The 14,845-nt window shown below is 40.8% G+C and overlaps 1 protein-coding gene and 1 long non-coding RNA gene across 5 annotated transcripts in view; one reads left to right on the top strand and one right to left on the bottom strand.

Annotated features, from left to right (window-relative positions):
- LOC146501126 (uncharacterized) overlaps window positions 1-14,845 on the top strand; it is a 144,447-nt gene that overhangs the window by 75,857 nt on the left and 53,745 nt on the right. The window lies entirely within an intron of this gene.
- The window catches only part of epb41l5 (erythrocyte membrane protein band 4.1 like 5), a 41,179-nt gene that overhangs the window by 20,154 nt on the left and 6,180 nt on the right, over window positions 1-14,845 (bottom strand). For all 4 annotated transcript variants that reach the window (XM_085135205.1, XM_085135208.1, XM_085135206.1 and 1 more), the window contains exons 3-13: window positions 11,166-11,270; window positions 9,651-9,693; window positions 9,343-9,421; window positions 9,163-9,207; window positions 7,970-8,022; window positions 5,331-5,451; window positions 4,949-5,036; window positions 4,659-4,747; window positions 4,492-4,561; window positions 2,172-2,341; window positions 1,415-1,521 (exon numbers count right to left, since the gene is read on the bottom strand). In XM_085135205.1, coding sequence (XP_084991331.1) covers window positions 1,415-1,521; window positions 2,172-2,341; window positions 4,492-4,561; window positions 4,659-4,747; window positions 4,949-5,036; window positions 5,331-5,451; window positions 7,970-8,022; window positions 9,163-9,207; window positions 9,343-9,421; window positions 9,651-9,693; window positions 11,166-11,270 — 970 coding nt within the window. The remainder of the gene's footprint in view (window positions 1-1,414; window positions 1,522-2,171; window positions 2,342-4,491; window positions 4,562-4,658; window positions 4,748-4,948; window positions 5,037-5,330; window positions 5,452-7,969; window positions 8,023-9,162; window positions 9,208-9,342; window positions 9,422-9,650; window positions 9,694-11,165; window positions 11,271-14,845) is intronic.

The raw sequence follows: 14,845 nt of genomic DNA, 5'->3' as shown, positions 1-14,845 counted from the left end.
CTGGCATGATGCTCATCTTGGAGACTACGTTAGCCTTCACATAGCTAATCCAGGGGGCACTGCTCGGATGATGAGGAGTGCTCGTAGCTCTGCCTAAGTGGGGCAAGCAGGTCATCGTATGCTTTTTACACAAGGAGTAGAGGATTTCTAAAGCTCTGTTAACCCTTTAAGACCTACCATAGAACCAAGTCCACCAGAGCTTATATTATATTCTTACATGCTGTGGAGCCATTTTTGGGAGCATTTCAAGTTGCTATACATCAATACAACCATTACAGCCTAAATTTTAATAATATGTCTGCATTAAGTGCATAGTAATTACGTAAATTGCAAAAAAAGTGCAATAAACTACAAAAAAAATTGAAAATCGTTTTTGTTTTTTAACATATATTTCTAGTTAGAGAAATTTAAGAGGCTTATCCCTCAAAACTGTAAATACAAAAAAGTTGCACAAAATAGTTTCCCACCACAGGAAATTTATTTTGAGTGTCTTCATTGTTTTATTTTTGAAATACACCAATTTTTATACACTGCAGGAAAAACGAAAATAAATATTATAATGCAAATTTGCAAAAAAGCAGCATATGCATCAAAATAAACTATTTCCAGCAGTGCAATATGAGTCCTAAGCATCCCAGAAACCACACAGAAAGTCATAAAGTCAAATATAACTTTTAAAAACACCAGTATAGGCTCATGAGGCCCTGATGGTAAAAAAGTACATTTCCGCAAAATGACGTCACTTCCGGTTTTGGGCAGGTCATGGCGGACATGCGATAGTTCGCGCTGATGGACGTAGGAAGTGTTAGAAACAGCTGATCGGATCAGCAAAGCTTGTTTCTGGAATATTATGTTTTTGTTGCTGCAAGTGCTTTTTATGCAGTTTTTGCAAAGCTACATGTGGAAGGAAACTGTGACCGAGGACAAGCTGATGGCATAAGATGTAAGTACAACTCCTCCGGTTTCATATGCAAAAAAAAATTATTGCGCTAGCTCACGTGGTTGCAGAGCTACCGGGATTTAAAAATAGTTGCGCAAAACAGAGCGTGCTGCTCTGACCGGTTTTAAAGGGTTAATTTGTGGCCCAAGCGTACACAGTGTTCCCGGGACTACACGGCTCGGCACGCAGTGCACATAGGGGGACCTTGTGTGCACAGGTGCAAGCCTTGCATAAGAGCTGAAGCCGTGTACTTCAGCTCTTATTCATTCAACTCACAGGTGGAATTCCTTTGTGGCCAATCAGTCAGTGTTTTTAATTTTCAGAAGTTAAACTGACAGGAAAAACGTCACAAGAATACTTTCTACTATAAAACATTTTCCCCTGATGTTGTGATGTATGCTTCCATGAATATTTGTTCCCGTGAGTGTTAATGCAGACTGTCACGTTTCAGGCTGTGCAGGTATGTGTGCTCACCTCTGCTGTGCATGGTTCTTCTCGAGTAGCGTCTGCTCGGTCTCCTTTCAAATGATGCTGAGCGCCTTGCTTTGCTGGCCTTTGTTGTCTGGTATTCAGTCTTGCCACTGATCGTGCAAACACAAGAATTTCTTTACAGTTGCAAACACTATTTGTTCCCAACAAACATTTCTTTCTTAACGATGCTCTGTGACAAAAACAGGCGCAGCAATGACCCCTGCTGAACCCTGAAAGCATCCAGGCGATAACCTTTCATTAACAACAAACCCCTTCAACCCCCGTGTTAAATCAACATTACTGCAGTGCTTATCCAACTGGGTAATGTTTAAACACACAGTTGGGAAGCAGCTTGCTACTGCAGCATGTTAATACCGAGTGCCTGTCAGTACCACTGCAAGTATCTGTGTGTGCACACATGGGCTACTTGGCATGTATAGAGAGTGATTAAGTACTGTTTGTCAATCTGAGACGGTCTTCTTGGCGCACAATGACAAACAAACACATCAAATTTGTGACATATTAATCTCGAGCAGTCTGCCATAATCCCCAGTTTACGTTTAAGTCTAAATGCACATGTTTCCCACCACAACCGTATTTCTCAGAGCTAAAAATCCTATATTATCCTGTGATTTCCTTTTTAAAAAAGCTTGGGAATGATATTTTTTATGATCTGGGATGTAAGGTTACATAAAACTGACTAAGACCATATACACACAAAGACTCCAAACAACCACAGCCCTGGCTGTGCATCTCTCACCTGTATCTGAAGCGTGAGCCCATACGTATGAATCCAGAGCGTGCAGAGTTCTTCTCCACAGGTCCTCTCAGCCTAAAGAAAGCGTGGTGCTCCACAGCGCACTTCCAGAGGTGCTTACAGGCCTTGGGGTGGTCCATCCTGAAGACAAAGGTGTGCTCCTGCTCTTTACCCTGAGGAGGATCGGGACAGGGTTGGACTCGATTAAAGCAGTTTGACATCATTAGAGCAAACTGTGTGAACTTCTGCAGCTGGAGTAGAACTTGAAACTGCAGCAGTGATCTGGCAGGTAAAAAGGACTCAATTTTAATTTTATTTTAATTTTAATTTAATTTAATTTAATTTAATTTAATTTAATTTAATTTAATTTAATTTAATTTAATTTTAATTTTATTTTATTTTATTTACAATTTTTATGATGAGTCTAATATTTTAAGTATAGTTTAAATCACTGCATTTTACCAGAATGCAGGTTACTGCCCCCTATTGATCAATGGAAACATTACTGGAAAAACTGCATAACAAGTTTTGATTATTTTTTCCACGTCTGCATTACATGCCCCAACTACGCATGTACTTTAGCCATGCATAGACTTACTGAAGTGTAATAGGAATGACTACTTGGTCATCGAACCTCCAGCTTTTTGCGTCTGCGATGGAGTACAATCAGAGCTTTCCTTACTGAAGGGGCCTGATATGCGAGGAATGAACGGCTGTACCACCAGCGCAGGTGCTGCCTCATTAATCTGATTTCTCAGAGAGACGTGGATGAAAGCCCGGCTGGCACTGCAGCCAGTTACAAGACCTGGAGCCGGTCCAGTGCCAGTCACACCGTTTCTGCATTTTCATCTATTCTCAGGTGTACTTCTGGTATTTCACACATGCATGAAGCTACACCCCAACCTCCCACTCCAAGGGGGAAAAACACAGCATCCCTTACACAACAGGGGTTTCAGCAAAAAACAGTCATGTGAGTTAACAGAGACTGGCCAGCTGTTAGGAAAAAAATGGTCTGAAATTTAGAGTGACAGATGAGGGGAAGTGACTGCTTCACTTCCTCCACCCGAGCAGACGGGTTTACTGTCAAAGTGTGTGTGTGTGTGCATCACATTACTACAGCATACATTTGTTAAAGGACAGAGTTAGGAGGTGAAAACTGTGTGTGCGTGCCTGTTTAGATGTCTTTATAAGGACAAGAAACTGGCATTCCACTATGCTTGTGAGGACACACACGCTGATCCTCACAAGCTTGAAGGTATTTTTGATGCTCAAAATGTGGTTTTAATATCAGGGTTACGATTAGGTTTAGGGTCAGGCATTCATTTTTGATGGTTAGGGAAAGCATTATGTCAATTAGATGTCCTTGCTAAGACAACAAAACGAGAATGTGTGTGTGTGTTGGGAGGTGCATACCAGAAATACCAGAGGGGGCAGGCTCCTTTATTAACCTCAGTCAAAGACCCGAGGGACGGACACAAACAGACGCTCCTCCTCTCTCTCTCTCACACACACACACACACACACGCACGCAAGCACGCACGCCTCCCTGTTATAATATGGATTGGGAACAACATCAAACAAAGTTTTTTGGGGGGATTTTTCTTTGTTAGGAAACAACAAAAAATGTTTGTTGGAATTTTCTGAAAGGACTTAGAAAATGATTTTACACTGCAAGATGAACTTTTCTCAAAATGCTGAAATTCATCCTGATTCGTGTTTCTTTGTGGAAGCTGACACATTAGATGTATTCAGTGAGTTTCATTAGATCGAACAGTGTAGAGTTACAGCTGCAAAGTAAAGTTTAGCTTTTATAGCGTCTGGTATTTTGTAATTTACTTCAACCAGACCAGCTGAGAAAAATGATAAAGGTTCATTCAAACAGGAGCAAACGTGCAGCAACTAGAGTTAATAAAAGCTTTGAATTTTGTTAAATTAGCTTTTATTCTTATTTCATTTGGATTTTTTTCCCCACTTCTGTTTAGTTTCATTAAAGGTTTTTTTTAAGTTTAGGTTTTATTTGAGTTTATTATGACACAAAAACACCTGCTCGCACCTGATGTGCTGAATAATGTGATCACACTGGCAGGTGTTAAAGACATTTTATCTATATTTTGAATTTAATTTAGTCTTGTAAGCACAGGACTTAGGTCTTATCCATTTTTCTAAAATTTCAGTTAAACATTTTTTTTATTTTTTTTTTATTTTATTTTATTTTATTTTATTTTTTACACCTGGTTTTACTTTGTTTCTATTAACAGCCCGTCTACTCCGTATTCTCCACGGTCTGCTGCCGTGTGCGTCGTGCGTGTGCGCTCGTGATCACCTGATCATCATCCTCCACGACCACAAGCGTCAGTTTGCTCTTCTTGAAATCCAGACGAGTGATCTTGGGCCTAAGACAGTCACACAGGAAGGCAGGACAAAATATTATGTCTATAAAGCATGAAAAAAAAAAAAGAAAAAAAAGAATTAAGTCCGAATGAAACGTACCAGAAGAAAAGGCCGATCTTAGTTTGTCCTTCAAACACCAGAACTCCAGTGGGTGTCAGGCCCAGGCTGTACTCGTTACCATCTCGAGCCTGCAGGGCAGAAGTGATGAAAAGACAGGAAGAGAGAAGAAAGAAGACGCATCAAAGAGCTCACATTATGATCTTATCATATGCTAATGTTGCGATGCACATTCCTTTCTCTTCCTGTCTTTCATCAAGGGCACTTCCTGTTTGGGATCCTACGTGTGCTTGATGTGTGTGTAAACGGCACAGAAAGACCGTGTCACTTACCTTCACCATATGCATGTCCACCCCGTACATTTCGAGCCACTTGGCTTTATTCAGGTAGTTGATCTCCGCCTGAGCTGGTGTCTGACCTCTGAAAAAGGTGAGGAGGAAACACATGCATCAGATTCCCTCCCACCTCTTCATGTGCTTTCCCTTTGCCTCCTCATCCCCCAAACCAGCTGTGGACTCATCTGGTTGTTGGGGATCTCTTTAATCGTCGGGTCTTTACCTTCTGTTTTGATTTAAAACAACTTTGTGCGAATTCAATTTAAAAAAAAAAGAAAGTGCAGTCCTAAGATGTTTGGCGTCTATGGCAGCGTGGCCATTACATGACTTTATACCTGTGCTCATAAACACACTACCTCAGTAACAACGAAACGCTTACCTGCACTCCTTCCATGTGTTATATATAGCCAGCTCCATCTCCTCTGTCTGCTCAGGAATGAAGCGAAACTCTGACACGAGATCCAAATTGTGTTCTAATGGATCACAGTCGCCCAACTCAGCTGCAAACACACAGACGCATCTTTACAGTAAATGATGGAATATTCCCCCCTCATTCAGCATTTTACCAAAATCCCGACTTCAACCCCAGGAAGCACACATGAGGCTCTCCACCATAGAACCAAGTCCACCGGAGCTTATATTTATATTTTTACCTGCTTTGTCCCGTTTTGGGGACATTTAGAGTTGCTATACATCAATACAACCATTACATCCCAAATTTTAATAATATGTATGCATGAAGTCCATAGTAACTACATAAAAACATGTTTTTGTAAACACACATTTCTAGTTACAGAAATTTCAGGTTTATCCATCAAAACTGTAAATGCAAAAAAGTTCCCCAAAATAGTTTCCAGCCACAGGAAACGTATTTTGAGTGTTTTCATAGTTTCATTTTTGAGATACACCAATTTTTATAAAAATGCAGGCAAAACAAAATAAATGTTGTTGTGCCCAATTTACATAAAAACAGCATGTTCATCAAAATAATTTCAACCAGTGAACTTAAGCTTCTCAGAAACTATACAAAAAGCCATAAAGTCAAGCATGACTTTCAAAAACACCAGTAAACCTTTGAAAGGCCCTGTAGGGGGAAAAAACGTTCCCATGAAAAATGACGTCACTTCCAGTTTTGGCAGGTAATAGCGGACATGCGATAGTTCGCCCTGATGGAAGTGCTGTGAACAGCTGATCGGATCAGCAAAGCGTGTTTGTGGAATATGTTTTTGTTGTTGCCAGCGCTTTTTACGCATTTTTTGCAAAGCCATATGTGGAAGGAAACAGCCACCTGGGACAAGTTGATTGCATGATATGCAAGTGCAACTCCTTTAGTTTCATATGCAAAAGAAATTATAGCGCTAGCTTATGTGGTTGGACTTCTACTGGGAATTAAAAATAGTTACACAAATAAGAGCGTGCATGCTCCGATGGGCTTAGAAGGGTTAAAAAATTTAAATAATTAAATGAATTAATAAAAATAAATCTGTTCTTTATATTTTTGTAGAAAAATAGGAAATGGGTTCAACAATTTATAGAATGTGCAAACATACATGGAAACAGTATTTAAGGCATGAAGAGAGTTTGCACAATTGCTTGATCGCCCACTGAAACCATTTCCGTACATGGATCAGATGAAGCTCCAGATGCATCTCTCAGGTGTTTTCCTGTTTCTTTTCCTGAACTTGACTTTCAGATACTGTTCACGTCATCTTTTGTTTGCTGCCACGTTTTCAGCAAACAGCTCTCTGGAAATCACATTGATGGTGCAAAAGTATTGTTTTATGCCAGTCTGTGTTATCTTTGCCATTTTCTTAACTAAGGAAGAGAATAAATGCTGAGTTTCTGTGGCCGGCTGCTTGTAACAAAGACAATGATCAAATTTAAAATTGGTTCTTTGCTAGGTTTCCTCTTATGTGTAGACACAACACTGAGTTAGGGCGTCTTTGAGTGCCTGGATGATTTAGAGGTTAGAGTTACGCGGCTTAAACAAAAGCATTTCCCTGAAAACGGTCGGGTACAAGGATTGGACTGAAAACGAGAGAAAAAGCAGCCATTGTCCAAAGAAAGAGCACAAATATAAAGAAATGAGGGGCTGCTCGAGACTTCTGAACACTACTGTATGCATCAATTCCTCAGATTTAACTGGTTTTATACTGAATCACCCACCTAAAAGTCTCCAATGAGGTAACAGGTATTTCCAGCTGACAGCATAAGAAATAAACCATCACACAGAAAAATTGAGAGAAGGGAAAGAAAGAGTTGTGATTACGGCTGATCTGCAGTGTTTGGATACAGAAGCAGCTCAGGTTTGTGATCTTCAGTGTTTAGCTAGTCCAGCTGTGAGCTAAACCTCGGGATAAAGGGGGAGAAATTATAACTTTAGCCTATCCCTAAACGTGGACCAACAACAGAAATGTGAAAAAGTTGAAGATGAAGGCAGAAAGCTCAGCTGAGGGGCAGGGAGAAGGCAGAAAGGGTGCTGGATTAGGGGGCCACAGAAGAGGATCGAGCACTAATGAGCTGGCATTTACCCACAATGACCATGTGTAAGTGTGAGCACACAAGGGTTGGTGCACGCAAGCCCATTCCATAAATGTCTCCAGTGACTCAGTGTTTGCTCCTCTGCAGCACCTCTGAAATGGCTCATTGCAGGTAAACACTGGACTTATGAAACAGCTACTGCAGGTGTGTGAAGGTATGAGCTCAGAGTGTAAGTCAAAGACTGCCACGACTGGTTCCAGATCAAATACACATTCATTAAACAGGGACACATCAGACGCACACAGGCTGCTCTGTACGCATCTGTGATGCGAGAGCCTCGTTGGCACACAGCCGCACCAAGAACACCAAGTTAGCATTTGAAGCTACAGCTCTGCAGCCTCGTTTAGTTTGCATGGACTAAAGTTCTCCAGCTGCTGTAAGATCTGGTTGCACTGACTTTCTAAGCTGAATCTCCAAACCAGAACAATCACCAGCTACATAAAACATAAGCTGTGTGTGAAACACTGATGTGCTTACCCTGTAGTGAGAAGGCAGCCAACTCCACAGCTGTGTCAAACGGACATTCGAGCCTAAAAACACAGACGTGCAAAAATGAATCATAGTGAAACCCATGAAGCTCAAGCCCTGCAGGTTCCCTTCCATGAAGAGGAAATCAGAATTCCATATTTTAATCTCTATTTAACGACTGAATGAAGGCATCTATACTCCAATGACCAGCAGGTCAATATATAATCGTGTAAGGCTCTGAAGGTTACAGGGCAAAGAAAACCAACACAAAGGATTCACATTTAAACACATTAACCAGAGTTCAACAGTCGAGTGTCTCCTCAGATCCGTGTAAACTATAAAGATATTACAAATTTCACACAGATCTTGTAACAACATATTAAATCAGCAACATTATTTTGATCCAGGTTGTTGTTCAGTATTTGTAGCACAATCTGAGTCACACACCTCAGAGATTTGTAGACGTCCCCCCCACGCTGCCAACATCTCTCTTACTCCGTGAATTTACTTGTTTGACGAGCTGTTGTTAATAACAAACTCCTCGGTAACCCAACGTTAAGCTTACGAGGTCAAAACTGCAAACCCAACATTTATAAAAGGATCACATCTGAGCAGGAGAAGTTCATTTTAACTAGTCAGAGTTTAGAAACTATGACTGAGGACAGTCTGCAGAGCACACTGAGCTTTAAGCTTACATTTTCATTTCAAAGCTCAGGAAACTACACAATCCTTAAATTTATATTTTGAAGCAGAAGTAAAACCTAACGTAGTTTGACCTTTAAATAAATGCAGGTAAGTCCTATGTAAATGTCTCCGTGTCCTTTCAGTAAACCAAACAGTCCAACTCTCATTCCTGACTGAAAAGCTGTCCACACCTTGGTAACTAATAAAGCTTCTTACTTAAAGCAATTTAAAGGCTACAGTCAGGATTGTTTAGTTACCAAACAGTTACAGCACAGCTGTATTAACAGCTGTCAGGGAAAATGTTCCCATGTGAATGAGACATGTTGTATAAAAATGCTTTGAGAGCTCGAGCAGAGAGGCTGAAAAATGCTGATCATTTTCTGCTCTGAACAAGCAGAAGAAACCTCAGAATGTAAAGAACAAATATGGGAACAGGCATCATTTTTAAACACCTGACAACTTAAAACATGCAAACGCTTAAAAGCGCTTCATGTGTGCAAGAAACAGAAGTTACATACTTGCCACTGAGGAGGTCTTGTTTCAGCTGCAACACAAAAAGATATCTGAAAGAAAACAGAAGGAAATTATCGGATATTTTATCCTTCTGAGTGGTGCGTGGCAAAACTTCCTTTAAAGTTCACTACAGTGGGATTTTAAAATGTGAGGAAAGAAATGCAGGTGTGGGTGTCTAAGCCCACCTGGTGAGCTCCTCGTGCAGGTTGTTCGGCTCTGAGGAGTAGAACTTGACTCTCATGTGAAGGCAGTAAGGAGGGCCAACTAAATGGAAGAATTAAAAAAAAAAAGATATTTATGAAATTTAATAACACAATAGTGTGTAATGGTGTGCCTCGTGTTAGTCACATGAACACAGTCGTATTGGCCTCTAACATTTCAAAGAAATCCATTTGTGATGTCGGCTGGAGAATCCCAGCTGGTGAGTTTCTCTTCCAAAAATGTAAACATGCTCTTCACACAGGGATCAATGTGTTTGGGCTGTAATACTCACTTTTCACTTGTTTCTTGATACTTTTTGTGACATCAAGCCAATGCTGAAAGAATACAACAATTACATCAATACAGCAACAGGGCTCGCAAAATTTCAAAATCCCTGGTAGCCCTTCGGGCAGGGACTCTTCAGTTTTTGGTAGCCCAAAATAAATTTAAGTAGCCCGAATAAAAAAGAGCAATTTTTTGATTGATGTTTTGTTTCCTTTACAATATTATACATTAAAGTGTAATATTGTAAAGGAAACAAAACATCAATCAAAAAATTGTTGAAAAACAAATTACAACATTGTATAAAAATTACAATCATCAACTCAAATACTTGGTTCTAATTGAACAGAAATTTCTATGAACTTGAAAGAACTGTGAACATGAATCAGTCTGTGTCAGATCCTGAATTTGAAATTTCCACTGAAGTCACGGGTAAGAGGAAAGTGGAACCAAGATCGAGGCCATTTGCTTTTTGAAGTTTGCAAAAACTGCTAAATTTTGCCAATGGTAGTTCACTCTTTGCAACATAGATTGATTTTCAGGTTTATTTTTTAGTTTGTTATTTGCAATTGGTGTTTGTTCCGGGAAAGATATTGCAGACTGAGCAATAATGCATTTCTTGCATTTCTCATGGGTTCTAATGGGGGCCAAAACTAACATGAAAGCCAACAGCAACATTACTATATATGTGCCTTTATTGAACATAGAAACAAAGCACTGGTGTGGTCAACTGATACAAAGTGACCATTAAGTTAATTGGTTAATAAGTGCGCTGTTCTTCGAGGTTTCTTCTCAGAAGTTCAGGCTCTGCGAGGCATGAACTATGTTAGAGAGAGAGGGAGGGGTCTGTGTCCATGTCAGAGACAGAGATAGATAACAGAGGAACAGCGCTCTCTCATCTCTCTCCCCCACATTCCTTATTGCAGCCCTCCCTCTCCCAGTGCTCTAAACCTGCCTCCTGTTTGCCTGCCTTTGAGTTTCCCAGTGAAGGAACAGAGTCCCCGAGAGACCGATGACTTCAAACTGTTTGTGTAAGAGGACAGCCCGACTCCCAGAGTGGACCTAGCCTTTAAGCCCTGAAAGTGAAAGTCTGTGTCTCAACTTTTCCTGGGAGAGCAGTAATGTGGGATACGTGGCTAAAACGCGGCTGTCAGAGACACTTGGTATGATATCAAATAAAAGCATGACACAGAATTATACGGCAGCAACATACAGATAAAGAATAGATGTTTAAATTTTTGATATTTACTATAATACAGTCATAAATTAAAATGAACTCATTACCCAACAAATACAATAAGATGTATATTTTTCCATAACATAAGTGCTAAAAGTTAGAAAAGTAAACAAACAGTGTGTAAACATTTACTTTTTATGCATCAATCCAATATCTGTAATGGGGGGAAAAATGTTAACTTTAAATATTAACAGGAAGTCTGCAGATTTAGTCAGGCATTAAAAAAAATGTATTAATAAACAAACAAAAACAACCAGTACAGAGTCACAGGACACCCTCCATGCTTACTGGAACTTGTGCCGAGTCCATGAAGCGTATTCCAAAGTAGTCTTTCTCAACAATGTCCAGATGGTACATGATCTGTTCAAACAGCTCCTCGCCTTTGGCTTTTTTCTGTAGAGGCAAACACACGAAAGAGAAGACTTCAGTGTTCTTGTTTCAGCACATTAATGAAAGTTAGGGTTGCCTCGGCCTCCATGAAGTTTATAATGATAAAACTGATTATTTGATCACAGTCTTTGCAATGCCTGCAGCTCTGAAAATTTTTTTTTAAATGGGAAATAATATAATTCCCTGGAATACATTCTGACTTGTGTGGAAGAGATTAGAGAAAATGTTAAGCTGTCAGAAGCTGAAGGTGTTGCCCTCTCTGACGAGGCCGTACCAGTCACTGCCTGCGTTCACGTTGGGACTGGGAAATATCTCTCAAATATACACCGCTCTTCTCTCAGTCTCACATTTCCATGAGGAGCAGTCACATCTCATAACAGAAGCTTTGTGTGCATCCGAGATCAATCTGCAGCTCCACAGTTCTCATCGTCCTCTAGTGTACCACTCGGTCACCACTGCCTGATCGAGCTGGCAGCATCTGTTCGTCCATAATAAGAAAGTAGGAATTATTTGATCAAACAGGTGTAGTTTCAGCTGTTTACCACCCCCGGTTACTGGAGCACAAGCCTTTTTAGTTAAAACGTTCCCTGGATGCCACTGTACTTTTCCATGTGCCAGGTAACATCGTTTCTAGCATACTAGGCCTGGAGTTTCCCATTTATCTCACTTCATGCAACCAAACCAGTTACATGACATTCTTTCTGAGGCTATAACGGCACAACTATGTGCAAAATGTTATTTCCAGAAATGGGTTAAGTGTTTAAGAACTAAATAAAAAGCTTAAGCAGGATTGCCTCGATCACACACACACACACACACACACACACACACACACACACACACACACACACACATCCCAAGAGAGCTCCTGGGCAGCACAGGGGGGCTGGCCCCATGCTAGCTGGCATAGCTGACGAGGCATACCGCACCCCTACAGTACCCTGGGAGAGGGAGCACAAAGGACTCATTGTGTGTGTGTGTGTGTGTAGCATTGTTAGAGTCTTTGCAGTCTTTCTGCCTCCCTGTGAGCACACAGTTCTCCCTCTGAGACACTCAGATTGTTTAATGACAACAAAAGTCTTTAACCGATATCAACTACTGCAGTACGAGTCCAACCAAGCAGCCGGGGGAACGATGTGTCCATAAAAGAAAAGGAAACAATATCTAAGATGAGTAGAAGGGTTACGGGGTTATTTTAGAAAGCAAAACACGATTTGAGTGTTTGCATGCATGTAAATTTAGTCTACCCTTAAATACTCCATTCAAAAAGCATCCATGGGTTTGACCTTTTCTCTGGTGCTACACACAAAAGAAGGTCAGTGGAGGTGATAGGGTGGGGTAACTGGTGGCAGTGGTGTAAACAAAACATAAGGAAGGGAATAAACGTCCAAAAGGGAAGGATCCTTTGGCCTGGGGTGGTCTTACATACAAGAACCAGAGATGGTAAACCAGTGAGGTATGGATCCTATTCAGTGTGTATTTACATCAAAAGAATAAAGGAAACCAGGAAGCACTGAGAAGGGACACACAGCATTTCCTAAGTTACTAGTTACTGTGTGTCTAAGCTGACACCTGGTGCCAGATGTTTATACCACTGTTCCCAGTTGGTGTGTTAAAACACACTATAGTGATCTCAGATTGTTTTTTTTTCTGTGAGTCAAAGGGCACCTCTGTCCACTGAGCCAATCCACACTGCTCAGGTGGTAGAAATTTTAGTCTGCTTTAGCTTAAGTCTGACTTGGGATGCGACACTGAGAAACACCACCCTGAGAGAGATGTAGAGAACTTCAAAGGAGGACTGGGTCTGAACCTAAAGCCACGTTAAGGTGATGCATGGAGGGCATACGCTAGCAGAGAGGCCCAGAAATGTCTCTGCCTTAGAGAAGAAGGGACTTCACCTTTGTCCAAAGGTCTTCTGTCTTTATTATCCTCAGCTGTGAAGTAGGGCTGCTCAATTACAGCAAAATTGGTCAACTTTAAACTCTACCATAGAGCCTTCACTGTGAGAAGTCTGCAAAGGCAGACCAGGACGAAGAGAGGGCCAGGAGGCAGCGGCCCCGCTGCTTCGATGGCGGGCACAGTATAAATGCAGAGAGCAACAAGAGCTAACACTTCTGTCACACAAACCTGAAAGCTGACCGAGTGGTTAAAAGGGCAGCTGCAGGTTCTGTTAATGAGGCCTCTGCAGCAGGGCGGGCAGTTCATTTGCCCAAAGAGTCCACATGACAAACTGGGACTGTTGTGTGCACGTGCATGCTTTTGTAAAATTTCAAAGGCTTTTAATACAAAGTGTTATTGCTGTCTTGCTTCTTGTTAATTACTTCAGCGACTTCCCTTTTAGTTCTCACTCAGCGAGAGAAATCTGGTCTGTTTTGGGCTTTAAGTGCATTAAAGTCAGGTTCAGTGCGGTCACTGGGAGAGTTTGTGTATCTGGATTTGTTAGACTTCATCATTGAGAATGTGATGATGGTAGATCCAAAGACGGCCAACGTTTTCTGAGCATGTGTGCTTATGAGTGTAAGGTTGTCCTCTTTGAGAGTAAAAACTCCAAACTGTCTGTGATTCAGCCACTTCTGAAGTTAACCATTAAAGTTACAACACCAATAATTAATTTTTAACAATAATTAAATTTTTAGCGCTTACACAACACCTCCTGGTGCTAAATTACCAATTTCAGATCTCGATTCATTTCAGAACTCAAGTTTTACTGAACCATAAAACTCCAGAAACGAATCTTGAACTGTGTAACATGCGTATTATTAACAGTGTCTGAAACGCAGACATCTGGAGGCCGAAAGCTGAAGCGTTTGCTCCTAAACCTCACTCTGTGCGCTCACACTGTTTGTATGAAATATAATGAAAGTTCAGCTCCCTGTGCTGCGTGGCTGGCAGCGTAGGAGAAACAGTTCAAACAGCATAGAACAACAAAGGAAAACAACAGCCTCTCCAAACCATCAAGGCTTCCCAAAGCGACAGGAAACAAGTTTTCTTTAAGTTCTTTTAACTAAACATTGTGCCAACACTTCCCAGTAGGGCTCTGCTGCAAGGCGGGAAAATTCTCTTTCATCTCGATCTCGTCAAATTAAAACTGATAAACTCTGCATTCTCACACACACACACACACACACACACACACACACACACACACACACACAACTACCTTCTGGCCAATACAAAAGGTCCTCCCTGAACATCACGTTTTAATTGTGCTTCCGTAACCCCTTAAAATACACTTTTGTATTCTTAGTAACTTTCATTATTATTCAGTTTTTCATACACAGTAAATTGGGCATCCCCCAACGAGGCTTTAGTCAGAGTCAAAATAAAATTACCAGCACTGTAATGAAATTATTTTTAATTTTATTGGGGAGTAATGAGCTCCAACGTAGCGGATATTTGTGTGATCCAAATGATCAACAATAACAGGACTCGAGTTCAGTCACAGAAGGAAACACAGACTCTGAAAAATCCCTGTTATTCCAAATCTTTACTAATCTTTCTGATGACTACACTGAGAAAAACTGCATAACTTTGTAGTGACAAACCCACCGGTGAGACACAGCTTATTATGAGGTTAT

Source organism: Neolamprologus multifasciatus, chromosome 16 (assembly GCF_963576455.1).
Source record: "Neolamprologus multifasciatus chromosome 16, fNeoMul1.2, whole genome shotgun sequence".
Lineage (NCBI taxonomy): Eukaryota > Metazoa > Chordata > Actinopteri > Cichliformes > Cichlidae > Neolamprologus > Neolamprologus multifasciatus.
Note: the sequence above shows the minus strand (reverse complement) of the source record. Positions and strands in the feature narration are given on the sequence as shown.